Source organism: Oncorhynchus keta, chromosome 23 (genome assembly GCF_023373465.1).
Source record: "Oncorhynchus keta strain PuntledgeMale-10-30-2019 chromosome 23, Oket_V2, whole genome shotgun sequence".
Lineage (NCBI taxonomy): Eukaryota > Metazoa > Chordata > Actinopteri > Salmoniformes > Salmonidae > Oncorhynchus > Oncorhynchus keta.
This window is the reverse complement of record NC_068443.1, coordinates 27,386,571-27,405,837: the sequence shown is the minus strand read 5'-3', so window position 1 is coordinate 27,405,837 and position 19,267 is coordinate 27,386,571. Positions and strand designations below refer to the sequence as shown.

The 19,267-nt window shown below is 46.4% G+C and overlaps 1 protein-coding gene across 7 annotated transcripts in view; it reads right to left on the bottom strand.

The window, feature by feature from the left end:
* The window catches only part of LOC118402102 (E3 ubiquitin-protein ligase RNF220-like), a 171,510-nt gene that overhangs the window by 143,388 nt on the left and 8,855 nt on the right, over positions 1-19,267 (bottom strand). For all 7 annotated transcript variants that reach the window (XM_052476961.1, XM_052476957.1, XM_052476958.1 and 4 more), the window contains exon 2: positions 17,537-18,354. In XM_052476961.1, the coding sequence (XP_052332921.1) occupies positions 17,537-18,182 (646 nt within the window). In that variant the 5' untranslated portion in view covers positions 18,183-18,354. The remainder of the gene's footprint in view (positions 1-17,536; positions 18,355-19,267) is intronic.

The following is a 19,267-nucleotide window of genomic DNA, read 5'->3' as shown; positions in this document are numbered from 1 at the left end:
TCTGTGGTTCTGCTCAGTAAAATTAGTGGGGAAACAACTCCTTCTTCTCCCTCTATTTTCCCAGCCTGCTGCAGGTCTGTGTGCCTGCCTGTGTGCCTGCCTGCCTGCCTGCAGAGAGCACAGTGCTGCACAGCCTGGTAGCCACAAGGCTCTCCAGAGGGCAATGAAGTTCGATTTGCCTTCATCTATGGAGCGCTTTGCATTAAATCAAGTGACTTCTTCAACACCCGAGAAGTTCAAAAAGGACAACTCAACTCTCCCTCCTTACAGACATCCGAGAGGAGAATATTAAAGAAACAAGCCACACCTCTTAAAGCTGATCCATACACAACATTTCCCCACTGAACAGGAAGTCAAAATATGATAAGGAATGCGGAGATCAAACAAAAAGCCGTTGCCACCCTCCCAAACCCGGAGCCCTTGGTAGAAAACAACATGAATCTAGAAGGAACTGTCCAGTTAACCTCTTGAACCTCTGGGGGCAGTATTTCATTTTTGGATGAAAAACGTTCCCGTTTTAAACAAGATATTTTGTAACGAAAAGATGCTCGACTATGCATATGCACGTTTCCAAAACTGCAAGGATATTGTCTGTGAGTGCCACAGAACTAATGCTACAGGCGAAACCAAGATGAAATTTCATACAGGAAGTGAGCCAGATTTTTGAGGTGCTGTGTTCCAATGTCTCCTTATATGGCTGTGAATGCGCAAGGAATGAGCCTACACTTTCTGTCGTTTCCCCAAGGTGTTTGCAGCATTGTGACGTATTTGTAGGCATATCATTGGAAAATTGACCATAAGAGACTACATTTACCAGGTGTCCGCTCTGTGTCCTCCGTCGAAACTATTGCGTAATCTCCAGGTGCGTGCATTTTTCCATTTTGAACAGAGGAGAAACCAAACTGCCACGAGTGACTTATCATCGAATAGATATGTGAAAAACACCTTGAGGATTGATTCTAAACAACGTTTGCCATGTTTCTGTCGAGTTTGCGTTGTAATGACTGAATTTTCGGGATTTTTTCTTAGCCAAACGTGATGAACAAATGGAGCGATTTCTCCCACACAAATAATCTTTTTGGAAAAACTGAACATTTGCTATCTAACTGAGAGTCTCATCATTGAAAACATCCGAAGTTCTTCAAAGGTAAATTATTTTATTTGAATGCTTTTCTTGTTTTTGTGAAAATGTTGCCTGCTGAATGCTAGGCTTAATGCTATGCTAGCTATCAATACTCTTACACAAATGCTTGTGTAGCTATGGTTGAAAAGCATTTTTTGAAAATCTGAGATGACAGTGTTGTTAACAAAAGGCTAAGCTTGTGAGCCAATATATTTATTTAATTTCATTTGCGATTTTCATGAATAGTTAACGTTGCGTTATGGTAATGAGCTTGAGGCTATAATTACGCTCCTGGATACGGGATTGCTCGTCGCAACAGGTTAAAAGGGCATGCTATTAATTACCAGCCACAAACACAGCAGACTACAAATGGAACCCACCAGGACCCCCATCTCTGACTTAATGACCATTGACTGAGACAGGAGTCTAGAAAGGGAAGAAGAAGAGGAGGAGGAGGTGGAGGAGAGGGGGGTGGGGATGAGAGAGTGTGTGGTCCCGGACAAGCGGGCTCCTGGGGTGTTCCACTACACTGAGAACAGAGGAGGGGAACTGAGAGGAAGGAGACAAGGTGGCGAATAAGAAGGCAAGGTGACAAGGCATCAGGGAAAGAGCAATGAATTATTTATAAGGCCACTGATGGACAGGCTGAAAAAGAAAGAGAAAGGGAGGGAGAGAGAGAGAGAGAAAGGGAAAAGGGAGGGGGCAGGAGAGCTGGGCTGCTGGTCTAGCTATGAGGAGGGGAGGACAGTGGAGGCCGAGGGACACTTTCATGTGGAAGACACACTTAGTGCCTGCTGCTCCATCCCTGATCCTACCCTCGGCCTAGCCATGGACCAGTCCAGAGAGGAAGAGAGGGTGGTGGGCCTGGGTTGGATAGGGAGGGGTATTGGCTGGGGGCTTTGATCGTAACCAACCCTCTCCCTCCTGACACATGTGCCATCTGTAATCAGAGAGAGAGTAGAGGAGGAGGAGGGAGAAGTGATCAGAGAGAGAGTAGAGGAGGAGGAGGGGGAAGTGATCAGAGAGAGAGTAGAGGAGGAGGAGGAGGGGGAAGTGATCAGAGAGAGAGTAGAGGAGGAGGGGGAAGTGATCAGAGAGAGAGTAGAGGAGGAGGAGGAGGGGGAAGTGATCAGCGAGAGAGTAGAGGAGGAGGAGGGGGAAGTGATCAGAGAGAGAGTAGAGGAGGAGGGGGAAGTGATCAGAGAGAGAGTAGAGGAGGGGGGGGGGAGTGATCAGAGAGAGAGTAGAGGGCGAGGAGGGGGAAGTGATCAGAGAGAGAGTAGAGGAGGAGGAGGAGGGGGAAGTGATCAGCGAGAGAGTAGAGGAGGAGGAGGGGGAAGTGATCAGAGAGAGAGTAGAGGAGGTGGAGGGGGAAGTGATCAGAGAGAGAGTAGAGGAGGAGGGGGAAGTGATCAGAGAGAGAGTAGAGGAGGAGGAGGGGGAAGTGATCAGCGAGAGAGTAGAGGAGGAGGAGGGGGAAGTGATCAGAGAGAGAGTAGAGGAGGAGGAGGGGGAAGTGATCAGAGAGAGAGTAGAGGAGGAGGAGGGGGAAGTGATCAGAGAGAGAGTAGAGGAGGAGGAGGGGGAAGTGATCAGCTCCTCTAACCCTGTGTGTGCATGAACATAACCCCCTTGAAATCCACTGCATGACCATCCTTAAAGGTGAACACTGGGACCGTGCCTATGTATCATCACTATTCACTAACCCCTCTCTAACATGCTAACATATCTTATTTTATGGTCAAGTGTATAATGGCAAGCTGAAAGTCCAGTCTCCCCTCCCTCTGTGGGTTGGCTTTAAAGGGATTCATCATAGAATGAAATAGAACATAGAGAACAAATGCCAGACTTACAAAGGTTTATGACATAACCGCTCTAGTATTACATATCTATATGGGATCCAGCACATTCCAGGTTAGAATCCTGAAGGTTTATGCCTATACCCATGGCCACAGGAAGATGTTTTGGGGTGGGGCTGCTGTCGACGGGGTGGGGCTGCTATTCTCTCCGCTCACACAGGAATAATTAAAGCCTAGTTCAAACATTTTGTGGAATTTGAATATAAATTTAAAAATCTATATAATATCATGAGGTGCTGCAGCATCGTCAGCACCCCTACTCCCCCTGGCTCGGCCTCTACCCTCTTTACTGTTATTATATATCTCTATGGACTCCATGCTCCAGCCCCATGCTCCACCTATACAAACCAGTAGGCAGTTGTGTAGCCAGGCCAGACCAGTTGAGGAGGTTAGGAATGGATGCTGAATATTTAACCCTTGTTGAGTAGCCTTTGGTTAATTTGTCAGGCCATGGTTAAATGTCACCATTAGCATTCTGTTGGGTTATTGACTGGCAAGGGGGCTCTGTCGGCTGGATGATGGATGCCTGCTGCAGGACACCCAAAACCAGACAGCCCCAACCACATGGCCGGCCATATCGATGGAAGAGTATTAATACAGGAGGAAGAGGCCTGGGGGGCTACAAGCATTACCAACACAGAGTCAGATTAACACACACACATGTATACACGAATGCACTCACTTAAAGTCCACACTCAAACCAGCCGGGCCCATAGTTTCTCCCTTTTACATCTATTTCACTTTCAAATGCACTTTTGTCTTCTCTGTTTGCTTTTTCAGTAAAACCCCCAGGGCACCGGTGTTCACTTCATATTATCACAGTATGTTCTCAGATCCCATCAGATCATCATTACCTGGTCTGAGCTGGCGGTCATTTAACTAGAGCACTGACAGTGGGCTACAACCCAGCAGGACCTCTCCCCAGCATGCGCTCTGCTATCTGTGAACCGCCAATGTCCGAGACGACCTGGCGTGTCCAGCCCTGCCCCAGCAGCCCCAGCAGTCAGCCATTACCACGGACACCACGGTGTAAGGTCACCTCCCAGTGAACACCTGACCTCTTCTCTCCACTGATCATGATACAATAATGTTTGTTGCTGTGACATTGCTGCAAAGTCAGTATTTTTTCTAAGTGAACGTTGGGTTTACATGTGTTGGAAGACACACCGTGGGCCATAGCTTTAGGAGCTAAGGAGCCTTAGCTACACTCCCTTTTAAAGGAAAACAGGGTATTATAATCATGGTATTTATAAATCAAATCAAATGTATTTATATAGCCCTTCGTACATCAGATGATATCTCAAAGTGCTGTACAGAAACCCAGCCTAAAACCCCAAACAGCAAGCAATGCAGGTGTAGAAGCACGGTGGCTAGGAAAAACTCCCTAGAAAGGCCAAAACCTAGGAAGAAACCTAGAGAGGAACCAGGCTATGTGGGGTGGCCAGTCCTCTTCTGGCTGTGCCGGGTGGAGATTAAAACAGAACATGGCCAAGATGTTCAAACAATGTTTATATGAGGCTTCACAGTATCAACTACCAATGATAACAGTTTGATTTGTAAAAAACCTAATGTAGTGTGTACGGAAAACACTGAAACCACAATCTTTGGGCAAGCAAATCATGGAGTTCCTCCATTCTTCTTGACATTATTGAACAGAATCTCAACAGATCTAAAAGAAACAAACTGTAATATTGAAACATTTTCTAAAGCGTTGTGCGTCATTGGTGGCAGGTTTGTCAGGGTGTACTAAACAAACAGTTTCCTCACCAGGATGTCTCTCCTACTGCTACACTGTCCCTGTCCAGTGTCAGAGAGAGAAGAGAGAGAGGGCTTACGACCAATAAGACAGGAGCACTGAGAGAGAGGGAGATGCTGCGAGCGCTTTCTCCTTGGCTCTACTTGTTTCTACATGCAAGCTCTGTTTTGTCCTCTTCTGAAGGATCCTTGGATCTCCTCAGGCGGCTCCCTGCAGCCCGGCTATCGGAGGGACTCCAGTAAAGAGAACTAGAGGGAGTTCTGAACTGAGAGCTTGGATCTGCTTGTCTGAGAACAACACCATATGCCAGAAATAGATTGAAACACTGGCTTTCTACAAACACACGCACGCACGCACGCACGCACACACACACACACACACACACACACACACACACACACACACACACACACACACACACACACACACACACACACACACACACACACACTTCCTACTGGTACACACAGAGATGTTGCTGTCTTTTAGACATTCTGTCTTGTCTTTGAGCTTATGATATTTTTCTGCTAGTGAGGTAGCGAGGGATCTGTGTTTAACTTGTAGAGATGAGGAGCCATACTGTGTTGCTCCTGACGCTCCATCTCTCCCACCGCACACCACTCCTCCTCTTGGAGGGAGCACTGGAAAATCAATATATCTTTGAATGGAGGTCAGAAGGGTGTCTGCTTTGGGAGAAGTGACAGATTTTCTCTCTTCTGCTCCTCTAAGCCCCCTGCCTCCCTTCTATCTCCCCCTCCCCTCCCCCCCCTCCTCGACCCTTCAGCACCCCCCTTCCAGGGGGGCAGAATTCCGAGCATTTTACCACGGGGATGCGATATTAGACATCCAACATCGAAATGGAACCCGCAGAGTGCTGGAGCCTGCCACAGTCTGACATGACTACAGGATTACACCGCGCCAGGTGGGTTACAGGGCTTAACTCAGACAGAGCCACAGTCAGCCACGTGTAGCCAAACAGGACCACTCTATAAAGAGAAGAGAGCTAGGGCCCCAGTCCAGATTAGCCCCCAACTCACCACTTTCAGGTGTCATTTTCAAAAGCAACAATTTTCAGCTCTATATCTCAAAATTGTCTCTGTTTGGCTGGCTGGTACACACAACAAATGTGATGAAAATGACCCACTGAGGAGCAACCCAGGGGCAGTTTTCATCTTTGATTGTTGGGGTGGAAGGGGGAGGCACTGGTTGAGACGTGGACCCCACGCTGAGAGGGTTTGTCAAACGGCCGCTGTTTCCCTTTGATGTGTCACATAAAGAAACTTCTGCGCAATTCCCCCGCGCCCCCGCAGTAACGACAAGCATCACGACTCTCAGAGACTCTCAGACGAGACAACGTAATCACTGATCACCGAACAAGATGACACATAAGGATCGTGCCTCCTACTTCTGGCACCGTGGTTTCATCTCAGAAAGTATTTTGAAAGGAGAGACAAGTGACAAATTAAATTGATTTTCTACAGCTGTGGAATAATTGTTGCTAATCCATCATAATGAAAACAGACCTGCTGTCTGCACCAGGCTGCACATCACCAAATGAACCATTGGAATTGTCTCACACTTTGAGTTGCTAAGATGTGTAAATGTATTATATCAATTCTTATCCCAAAATGAAACAGAGGTTGTTTAAAATAGTCATTTTTGTTGTTGTTGAGAAATAACAGTAGTGTACTATTGGAAACTGACCAAACGATACTAAAGACAAATATATTACATTGTGGTTAAGTAATCCTTTGAACCATTAATTGTCTATTAAGGCAGCCCCCCTCCCCCGCACCTCTCTGATGCAGAGCGGTTAAATGTGCAAGACGCATTTTGGTTGAATACATTTAGTTGTACTACTGACAACCCTCTTCCTCTTTTTTTTTTTTTACATAAGAAATGCAAACACACAAATTGAACAGCGGGTTTAGCATTTAACAACCCGACAGGAGTCAACATAGATAATGCTCCTAATCTTAATATTAGAAAACAGGATCATTCAAAAACACATCTAAATAAATCCATCTCTATAAGCTTTATCTAAACACCTCGGGCCAGTTGACAAGACAATACTTTATTTTATTTTTTTAACCTTGATTTAACCAGGAAAATCCCATGGGTGAAGTGATGAGAAAGAGAGAGGGAGAAATGGAGGGAGGCCCTATTGAGATCAGTCCTTGCTTGGTAATGAATACTGCGGGGAGCATTGATGATTGTAATTATCAAATTGCTGTTTTAAAAGGCCATTGATTGATGTCATTAGCTCAGTGAGTGTTTACTGATTGCTGCATTTCAGCGTTTACTCATGCTGGGCTCTCACACGTAGCCTCTGATTAGCCCAGGAGACTAAGAGAAGGAGGAGGGCACGAAGTGAGCAGTAAGTTTACATGTACTGTATACCAATGTGCATATATAAACCCTACAGAGAGACATCACGCACACACACACACACACATTTATGTACACACACGCCCATGTACGAATGCTCGGACACACGTAGTCATTCATCTTCCCACACACACAGACGCACATAGCTTACACACACTCAAACACGCAAACGCACACACTTATCGGCACTCTGCAGGGCTACTGTATTCAATTATGTCAAAAGCCTTGTTAGAAGACAACTGAGAACAACAGTATAAGCCATCAGAGAGTGGGAGGGAGGGAGACTGGTGGGGCTGCTGGTTAAGTGCCTACTTGAACACTTTCCTCCCGGCTGCTTGGTTACTACCCCCCTATGGACCTATTTACTGGCTTATAAAAGCACCGGCTGCAGGCGCCTGGACACGGACAGGCGGTGTGGTGTGCTGTGGTGCAGGGTAGTGTGGTATGTGGTGTGGTAGACTCCACACGACCAGACAGACAGCCTGCTACACATCTCTACCCGACCCCTCAATGTCAACAGAACTAGCGAGGAAAAAATATAGGGAAAAAAGAATGAAAGAAAGAAGAACTAAAGAATTGAAACTGAATATAACAAGAGTAGAGACGTTCAGTGTTTGAAATTCATCTTCCTTCAGGAAAAAACAAGAAAAACAAAAGTTTCATTGTCACATATACCAGATAGGTGCAGTGAGTGAAATGTGTTTTGCTTAAGGGCTCAAGGGCTCATCGACAGATTTTTCACCTTGTCTTCTCAGGTATTCAAACCAGTGACATTACTGGCCCAACTCTCTAACATTACTGGCCCAACTCTCTAACATTACTGGCCCAACTCTCTAACATTACTGGCCCAACTCTCTAACATTACTGGCCCAACTCTCTAACATTACTGGCCCAACTCTCTAACATTACTGGCCCAACTCTCTAACATTACTGGCCCAACTCTCTAACATTACTGGCCCAACTCTCTAACATTACTGTCCCAACTCTCTAACATTACTGGCCCAACTCTCTAACATTACTGGCCCAACTCTCTAACATTACTGGCCCAACTCTCTAACATTACTGGCCCAACTCTCTAACATTACTGGCCCAACTCTCTAACATTACTGGCCCAACTCTCTAACATTACTGGCCCAACTCTCTAACATTACTGGCCCAACTCTCTAACATTACTGGCCCAACTCTCTAACATTACTGGCCCAACTCTCTAACATTACTGGCTCAATTCTCCAACATTACTGGCCCAACTCTCTAACATTACTGGCCCAACTCTCTAACTCTCTGCCGCCCTAAGAATACTTTAGAACAGCTACTATGACTCCAATGATTAACAAAATCACCGCTACAGACAGATAGAGGCTGGGTAACTAATACAGATAGAGACTAGGTAACTAATACAGATAGAGGCTGGGTAACTAATACAGACAGAGACTAGGTAACTAATACAGATTGAGACTAGGTAACTAATACAGATAGAGGCTGGGTAACTAATACAGATAGAGACTAGGTAACTAATACAGATAGAGACTAGGTAACTAATACAGAGAGAGGCTGGGTAACTAATACAGAGAGAGGCTGGGTAACTAATACAGATAGAGGATGGATAACTAATACAGATAGAGGCTGGGTAACTAATACAGATAGAGGCTGGGTAACTAATACAGAGAGAGGCTGGGTAACTAATTCAAATAGAGCCTGGGTAACTAATACAGAGAGAGGCTGGGTAACTAATACAGAGAGAGGCTGGGTAACTAATACAGAGAGAGGCTGGGTAACTAATAGAGATAGAGGCAAGGTAACTAATACAGAGAGAGGCTGGGTAACTAATACAGATAGAGGCTAGGTAACTAATACAGAGAGAGACTGGGTAACTAATACAGATAGAGGCTAGGTAACTAATACAGATAGAGTCTGGGTAACTAATACAGAGAGAGGCTGGGTAACTAATACAGAGAGAGGCTGGGTAACTAATAGAGATAGAGGCAAGGTAACTAATACAGAGAGAGGCTGGGTAACTAATACAGATAGAGGCTAGGTAACTAATACAGAGAGAGGCTGGGTAACTAATACAGATAGAGGCTAGGTAACTAATACAGATAGAGTCTGGGTAATTAATACAGATAGAGGCTAGGTAACTAATACAGAGAGAGGCTGGGTAACTAATACAGATAGAGGCTGGGTAACTAATACAGATAGAGGCTAGGTAACTAATACAGATAGAGTCTGGGTAATTAATACAGATAGAGGTAACTAATACAGATAGAGGCTAGGTAACTAATACAGATAGAGACTGGGTAATTAATACAGATAGAGGCTGTGTAGCTAATACAGAGAGAGGCTGGGTAACTAATACAGATAGAGGCTAGGTAACTAATACAGATAGAAGCTAGGTAACTACTACAGATAGAGGCTAGGTAACTAATACAGATAGAGACTGGGTAACTAATACAGAGAGAGGCTGGGTGGGTGACAGCTATTGGATTTCAATATGAGATAGCTGCTGAGTAGAGGACGCACAATTAGAATGCAGGCTGGAATCAATAGGCCTGCTGACAGATGGATTACAAAGGTAAATAGATGATACATGCTGATAAATAATTAATTGGGGCTAGTGAGAGGAGGATTGGACGGAGGGTGAGTGACATGAAGGTAGCTAGGGGGAGAATGGCAACACTTTCCTAATGGCCGTCACCTGTCACAAATGCACCACTGCATTGTGGGTGAGTGTGAAGGACCATTCAGATTGGATTGAACATGTGGCAGTATGGAGGCCTTTCTTTATTCATGGTGGTTCCGTGATTAGCAGCTGAGACTGTGATTATACAATGTTTCTGCATCTCATGGTGCGAATAACAAGGAAATGCCCACTTGAATGGTTTGAAACATGCCTATTTAGTTTGCTGGTAATTCACTGTATACCCATACATCCAATTGTTACGTTTTCTAGTTTTTGTTTCTCCAGATTTACCTACTGAATAACCACTCTAGTGTAGTTTCAGTGAAGACTAAATATCACCGAAACAAAAAAAACTACAGGTGCATTTCATGTGGTTGTGAGGTAATGGTCTGAAAAAGGAGTGTTATTGTGGCACAGCTCCAGTCTGCAACACTGTGAAACATTGTGCAACCGTGTGTTAAAACAGGTAACGATCCCAAACGCAGCCTCTCACAGCAGCGCTTCAGAGGCCACAACCACTTGACGATGAATTATTCCAAATTAAGGGCGTAACATATATGTGTCCTTTTGCCAAGTGTGCTTTTTGGAAACAAGCTTGTCACAGAAGACTGCATCCACAAACTGTGAGAAGATTAGATTTACAGAGACGAAAAGAAGGGGGCAGAGCTAGCGAGGAGACAGGGAGGGAGGAGAAAGAGAGGGAAGAAAAAGAGGAAAGGAGAGGAACGTAGGAAACATGAAGATAAAAGAAAAGGGGGAATAAAAGTGCTAGAGACTACATGCCAGCTGTCGTGGGGGTCTGTCTAGCCTTGCTCTAGGTGGGGGACCTGTTAGCAGGAGCGCGGCTTCAGCCCCTGGTTCTTTAAGGGTGTTCTGGTGGGGACAGACCTTTCAATACGTCTGCATTAGCATGGGCAGGCCGAGGGCCGTGGAATACCGGCTCTCCGGAGAAATAAACCCAACAGCTCTGGACACTGTGAGTCAGTCAGTGACAACTAAAGAATCTGTTCCCAACCTGTTTAATAAAGGGAGGAGAGGGGCATGGAGGACCGGACCTCCAGGGTGTTCTGCCCTCCTGGTGTCCTGTCTAGCAGCCTGACCCCTGTGTAACGGAGGAACGGAACTGAGTGCCAGCTGTGGAGGTTCTACTGGACTCAGCGGGCTGGTTTCACTGGGGTTTATAGAGGCTGAGTGACATCAGCGCAGGGCTGGAATCCGGACCATGGGAATGCAGCTGACCCGGGGCCTGGGAGATGAAATGGAGGGGGCCAAGTGGAACGGACGGAGACTGGGCCCCCCATACTGCTGAGGCGCACGCACACACACACACACACACACACACACACACACACACACACACACACACACACACACACACACACACACACACACACACACACACACACACACACACACACACACACACACACACACACACACACACACACACACACACACAGAAAAAAGTGAAAGCCCATTGTCAGGGAAAACATACCACCACAATATTACAAGCTATATAAAGATTCCTGTTTTACATTACGACTTCAATCGTCCCTTCTTTTGAGACCTATGTTCTCATATTGTCTGGAGCTGAAACAAGTTCTCTTTCTAGCTCGGCAATATGAGAAAAACAGATAAAACAGTTGTGGGCTTGTGTTCAATGTGTCCCTCCTTTAACTGAGCACTGCAAGGAGCTGTTAACTAGTCCAGAGAACCCAGCTGTTCCTTGGAGGAGGGTGGCGCCACTCATCTAATTTCCCCCCATTCATTTCCCTAACAGTGGATCCAGCGCCTCGTTTCAATAATCGAGGCCGCACACCAATCTGTGTCCAATTCAAGTGGCCGATCCAACAAAGCCCAGGCAGGAAGCGCTAATCCTTGATCTGTATTGCGCTGCGACAATGGCACAGCCCACTGCTCTTCTCTTTAACACAGCGTTGTGGTGGGTAGACACCTGCTGTCTACTGCCAACAACCACCCAACGAGAGAGACAGAAAGAGACTAGACAAAGAAATGGAGGCCAGAGGGCCACATCACCCAGGAGCTGGGCAGGAGAGGAGGTGGGGAGGTGGAGGGGGGACTGACAGGGAGGCAACATGAGAGGACAAGCCTTTTAACATCTGGGTAACACAGACGAGCACCCGGGCTGCAGCCTAATTATTAGAACACTCTTACTTAACTTAACCTCGCCACTAGACCGTGACAGGGAGAGGAGAGCGAGGGAGGGAGCGGGGAGGAGATCAGGGCAAGAGGAGGGGGGAGCAGGGAGCAGATTTTTGTGGGGATGACAATGTCTCCTTGGTTATTTAGGTCTTCACCTGCCAGAATGAAATGAATAGGGGTTGTTGTAACTAAACAAAACAATTCAAGAGCCTTGTGAGATTACAGGAATTCAAATATAAAGGGATTTCTATTCTTATCACCATCATCACTATCATCCTTACTCTTTGACGATCCTCTCGGTGATTGTCTGCTTTTCCTGCAACTGTTTCCCAAAGTTTGTAATATTTCCCTGGGAATAATAACCACACTGATGACATCTGCTCTTTGAACGAAAAAAAAAAAACTCCTTTTCCGACTGTCTGTGTGTTTTAACAGCTGTCAGCGCACGTTGCTCTTTTGAACATTGGATGTGAAGAACGGTGGAATAACTGCAAGTTGGGTGACAGATCTACAAGGCAGGAATGACAAACATGAAAATCTGCATCAATCATGGTGAAGGGGACGGAGAGAGAAAGGTACGGGCCAGTAAATCATTAAACAACAATCTGCCTGGCAACCGGTGTCACACAACCAGGTATGGAGATGGAACTACATACTGCACTGCATTGCTTTTTATATCACAACAATCTCTAGCTGATAATGTTCAGAATCATCACCGAGTAATTGAACCTCAAATCTAAACCCAAAACTCAGGTGGTCTTGAATACAATGTGGGAGGAACTGAATTCTGATTCTGAATCCTGATTCTCCCAGACAGACAGACAGACAGACAAACAGACAGACAGACAGACAGACAGACAGACAGACAGACAGACAGACAGACAGACAGAGACAGACATTAGATGGGATATCTAGCCTAGTCTTACTGGCCTGTCGTCTGACTGACTAAGCGGTGGGTCGGTCAGTGGCTAACCCCAGTCCTGACTGACCGGGCTGGTGGGGGTTAACTGTGGCCCTGCTAGGCACCCAGTTCCCCGTAAATCAGCGGGGATTTATGGAGACAGGTCTGTACGGCTCATAGCTTGGTGTACGTCAGGAAGGAAGCCCGCGTAGCTACACTGTTGTCTTAAGGATTCTTCTCTTTTATTTCAGCTGCTCAGGAAGTCAGCTGGGGTCTGTGTTTCAGCTCTAAACCACACTGATTGCTCATCCTCCTTTTTCATTATTTATTTGATCTCTCCTTTTATCTCACTTTTTCTCTCTCTCTCTCTCACACACACACCGTCTTTACTTCTCTCTCTCACACACACACCGTCTTTACTTCTCTCTCTCACACACACACACCGTCTTTACTTCTCTCTCTCACACACACACAGTCTTTACTTCTCTCTCTCGCTCACACACAGTCTTTACTTCTCTCTCTCACTCACACACCGTCTTTACTTCTCTCTCTCTCGCTCACACACAGTCTTTACTTCTCTCTCTCACACCGTCTTTACTTCTCTCTCTCTCGCTCACACACAGTCTTTACTTCTCTCTCTCACTCACACACCGTCTGAACTTCTCTCTCTCTCTCTCTCGCTCACAGACACAGTCTTTACTTCTCTCTCGCTCACACACACAGTCTTTACTTCTCTCTCTCGCTCACACACACAGTCTTTACTTCTCTCTCTCGCTCACACACACAGTCTTTACTTCTCTCTCTCGCTCACACACACAGTCTTTACTTCTCTCTCTCGCTCACACACACAGTCTTTACTTCTCTCGCTCACACACAGTCTTTACTTCTCTCTCTCGCTCACACACACCGTCTTTACTTCTCTCTCTCACACACACAGTCTTTACTTCTCTCTCTCTCGCTCACACACACAGTCTTTACTTCTCTCTCTCACACACACATTATTTACTTCTCTCTCTCTCTCACACACACAGTCTTTACTTCTCTCTCTCACACACACACACAGTCTTTACTTCTCTCTCTCTCTCACACAGTCTTTACTTCTCTCTCTCGCTCACACACACAGTCTTTACTTCTCTCTCTCGCTCACACACAGTCTTTACTTCTCTCTCCCTCTCTCACAGTCTTTACCTCCCAATCTCTCTCTCACACACAGTCTTTACTTCTCTATCTATCTCTATCTATCTCTCTCTCTCTCTCTCTCTCTCTCTCTCTCACACACACCGTCTTTACTTCTCTCTCGCTCACACACACAGTCTTTACTTCTCTCTCTCGCTCACACAGTCTTTACTTCTCTCTCTCTCGCTCACACAGTCTTTACTTCTCTCTCTCGCTCACACACAGTCTTTACTTCTCTCTCTCTCTCACTCACACACCGTCTTTACTTCTCTCTCTCTCGCTCACACACAGTCTTTACTTCTCTCTCTCGCTCACACACAGTCTTTACTTCTCTCTCCCTCTCTCACAGTCTTTACCTCCCAATCTCTCTCTCACACACACAGTCTTTACTTCTCTATCTATCTCTATCTCTCTCTCTCTCTCGCTCTCTCACACAGTCTTTACTTCTCTCTCCCTCTCTCTCTCTCTCTATCTCTCTCTCACACACACAGTCTTTATTTCTCTATCTCTCTCTCACACACACAGTCTTTACTTCTCTATCTCTCTCTCACACACACAGTCTTTACTTCTCTATATCTCTCTCTCTATCTCTCTCTCTCTCTATCTCTCTCTCACACACACACACAGTCTTTACTTCTCTATCTCTCTCTCACACACACAGTCTTTACTTCTCTCTCTCGCTCTCACACACAGTCTTTACTTCTCTCTCACTCTTTTCTCTCTCTCTCTCTCTCTCTCTCTCTCTCTCTCTCTCTCTCTCTCTCTCTCTCTCCCTACGCCCCAAGTCAGGCGTGTTGGGGTGCTTTGTGGAATGGAATTGTGGAAGTGGGTTAGCTGTTCAGGGTCATGTTCAATGCTCAGCTCTGCCGTGCAATTGTGTGGTGGGGGAAAAACAAACAAACAAACTCCAGCTGTCACACACTCACACAGGGAGATGTAGACTCTCACAAAACACACACATACACACACAGGAACAAACACACACACACACTATATCCATAAAAATAAATGGCACACACACAAAACACACAGAGATACACAAATATAAAATCACTCTCACAAACAAACAAGTGTTCTTCTGTCTTCGCTGAGCTTCTGCATGTGACTGTTTCAGTGTAAATATTCATGTGAATTTTAAACAGGCAAATGACTCCTGATGCCTGTAAATAATACAGTATAGAAGGAAAAACCTTCTTATTCCGGATTTCAGAGGATAAATATGTAGCATGAATACACTGACTGGTAATAGCTTATAATGTGACATGCGTATATTATGCATATATATGTTATGCCATGATGGGACCTTTATGTGGAGGTTTAATGGTTGACAGCATAGCGTATTAAAAACGTGCCAGTGACTGTACTGGGAAGATCTGGTGGGCTTAACACTGAGGGGACACTGCTCCAGGAGTGACAGCAAGCAGCCAACGATCCAGTCAAGGGGAACCCAATTTAAGTCTCTTATATAAAAGTGCTGGAAATTCAATTGCATTAGAGCCCTTGGTGGGACCAGGTTTAATCGAATTAGACAAGACTCCAAAACAGAAAACAGCTTCCAGCTCTCAAACTAATTCACCCCCCCCCCCCAGTCCTCACCATACCCTACGCTCATGCCGCCTTACTCCTCAGTGGGGATGCCAAACCCCCGGTCCCCTAGTCCACTGGTCCCCTTCCACCATAATCTCCTCTATATCAGTGAGGATGAACCAGGCCATATCGTAATCAAATGACCCCAATATCAGCTTAAGGCACAGTAGCAGTAGATCTGGATGCTATTGGTAACACACATAAGCCTTTCTCTGGGAGAATTGATGTAGCTGCATTTTGCAATCTCCCAATGCCTCAAAATGAAGGACATGTCATTCTATTTCACTTCTTCCACCTACACTACACGTTACAAAGTCTGGTTCTACAGCTGGGCTGACGTTTACAGTTCCTTTAAACAGGACTCATATGAGAAGTCATCCTTTATGAGAGGTGCTATTTCTTTCAGTTCTCTCCCTCTCTCTCTCTATCCTTCCCTACTTCTCTCTCCCTCTCTTTCTTCGGTCTGGGTGTGTCATTCACAGTCTTCCCTGCTCTTCTGGTGTTTTTGTTATCGGATCAGTCTCAGCTCGCTGCCCTTGTCTCTCATGTGTTTGATCAAGGGTGGTTCGATCTCTCGCGCTCTAGCCCTCCCAATGAGAGGGTGAGGAAATGGGGGAGAAAAAGAGAGAAAGAGGGACTGAGACAGAGAGAGAAAGATGAACTGAGACAGAGAGAGAAAGATGGACTGAGACAGAGACAGAAAGATGGACTGAAACAGAGACAGAAAGATGGACTGAGACAGAGACAGAAAGATGGCAAAAAAGCACAGGGAATTACCCACCATCATAATGAGGCCTCAGTCCCCTGCTCATCCAGAGAGACCCCCTCTCTCTCTATCTCGCTCGCTCTCTGTCTCTCTCCCTCCCACCAATCTGTCACAAGATCAGATGGATTGTGTTGACATGTGTAGGAGTTGTTAGTACTTGTGCAGAGAGAGAGGAGGGTAGGGGGAGACAGGGGTAGTGGGTTCTCCGATTGAACGCCCCTTCTGTTAGAGACACGTCTCCTGCCAAAGTTTGGGAAGCTGGGTGATCCCCTGTTCATTTGCCACACTGGCTGGGTGAGTGCAGTGGTATATGATGAATGCTGATGACAGGACTGTGCCCCATCTTGTAGCGAGTCACTTCCCAAGTAATCAGATTCAAACAGAGAGCCAAATGGCCTCCACTCATTGACCAATGCTAATGTCCCAGAGCTTGTGGGAGTCGGAGTGACAGGGACAGGGAGGGACAGGGACAGGGAGGGACAGGGACAGGGACAGGGAGTGACAGGGACAGGGAGGGACAGGGGGTGTGTGTGTGTGTGTGTGTGTGTGTGTGTGTGTGTGTGTGTGTGTGTGTGTGTGTGTGTGTGTGTGTGTGTGTAAGGAAACAAAAGTTGGTGGTTGCGTATGAGTTTCAGGCCGATGGAAATGTTTTTGGTTTTCACAGGCTGCTGTATTTGGAGTTAAGGTTCACAGGGTGAATTAAGGCCAGTTATATTACTGGACTCTCACTCAGCAGCATACTTATTCTTCTGAGCACGCCCGAGTCAGGAGAGGTTATGCCATCATTTGAATTGCCCCAATTCTTTCACTTCACTTACCCAAGAGAAACCTCCATCTCATTTATGAATTAGACCTGTGGAGTTCCTTGTAATGTGTTCTGTGAAACACTATCTGAACATTCCCTGGTAGTTGAATACACTTCTCACATAGAATGGGTGCTGCAGTCTCTACTTTATCACAGTATGTAGTATGTGCTGTTTTTAGATCAATGTTTTCTTGTAAATTAATATCAAAATCATATGGTTTGTGAGGCATGATTTGATAATAAAGATAACAAATCATTACACACGCTTAATGTTTCTTTACTTTACAGACTAATCAGACCTTTGTGAAACATTAGAAAACGGTGAATGTACTCACAGCGTTCGATGCGCTCTTCTGGGCTTGATGACGTCTCGCGGTCGGACAATAAGCCTGACACTGCAAAAATCTTTTTCCCAGCGTCCTCAACTGCTTTGAGGGCGCTTGGGGACCTGGAGGGGATCTGTGCCCCAAAGTCATACTCTTTACCCTCAGCGTCCGTGTAGCGCAGGTGGGGAGAGGCGTCTGCATCCAGGCAGCCTTTGAGGCGCTTGGCTGGGGTGAAGGCAGACTGGTAGCCCCCTGCCCCGTCACGGTCCTCTGGTGGGGAGGCGAAGGGTCGGAAGGCCCCCACCCCGCTGTGGTTCAGCATGCTGATGGGGGAGCAGTCCAGGTTTGGAGGGGCGAACTGGTGATGCAGGTGCAGCAGGGAGGAGGGGAAGTCCCGGTTGGGGAAGCCCCCGGGAACGGCTCCCTGACGGTGGTACATGGAGGCGAAGGTGTAGGAGCCGTTGTTGAAGGGCAGGTGCATGTCCTTCTCCCCCATGGAGACGGGCACGCCGAAGGGGCGGGGCTGCTGGCAGGGGATGGAGGCGTCGCGGCTGGCCTCGGCGGTGGAAGCCAGCACCATGAGGGCCGGGGATGCCAGAGGGTTAGGCAGGTAGGAGGACGACTCCATCTTGAATGCGGCCCGGTGCAGGTCCATCCTGGTACCTGGGGAGGGGGGTTCCTGGGCCCAGAGGAGGGGCTGAGAGAAGAAGGAGTGGGGCGGGGTGTCCGGGGTGCGGGAGGAGGCTCTGGACACGCAGGTCAGGGGAAGGTGGGTCCTCACGGAAGGGTCCAGTCTCACTGTGGGGTCATCCTCCTCAGGTCACCTTCTGTAACAGGACACATAAGAAGTGTCATTTTCATTCAGCACCAGCCATCAAACTATTTCAAACAACATGACAGAGCCTCTTTGAAGAAGAGTCACAAACTTTTCCTCCGAGAGGGATCTGGGGTTGGATCAAGTCTATCTAAGCGGCTTATTTCTCCATCTCTCCATCTCTCCCTCCCCTGCCTGCAGCTGGACCAGAACCGTCTGTCACAGATAAGGGCAGCGCTCGTCAATCTGATAAGGCTGGGCCTGCTCATGTGAACACTCGTCCCGGGTCCCCAGCCTGCATACTCCAATGGGATTGTGATAGTGATATCATATCAGGCTGCCATCTGCACAGCCAGAAAATTTGACTGAATGAATAAATTAGCTGCACTTCACCTCTTGACCTCTGGAGCAGTGAAACAGACTGAGACTCTCAGGAGGATTAGATGGTCAGATTGGACAAAGTGTGTGAGGTGATTTAATAATGAAACGCTGGCACAAAAAAAAAAGGTTTCAAAGATTTCTATCCCAAAGGGCAATTTGAAGGTGGTCGTAAGTAAGGGTATAACATCAGCTCAAAAGTAGTGACCTCATCTATAACAACCCAAAGCAAAACTGAAGCTACATACAGGGTTGTATAAATCTACATTTGTATTAGTATTCCATAGATGTACATTCATATCACACACAGAACACATTTAAGTTATGTTGATATGATATCATAAAGTGACCATTGATTTATCTAAGTCCTCAAATGTTGAACCAATTCATGTGGATAAGGTCAAACCTGCAGCATGGTGTACATCCCCCTGTTGTATATCTTCAAAGCCACACAGAATATCTGCCCACATCAGGCTCTCCATGAGAATTAGCTGAGCATTTTTTAATAGATATCAGCTGTCCTGAACACCCATTCAAATTGATTTAAA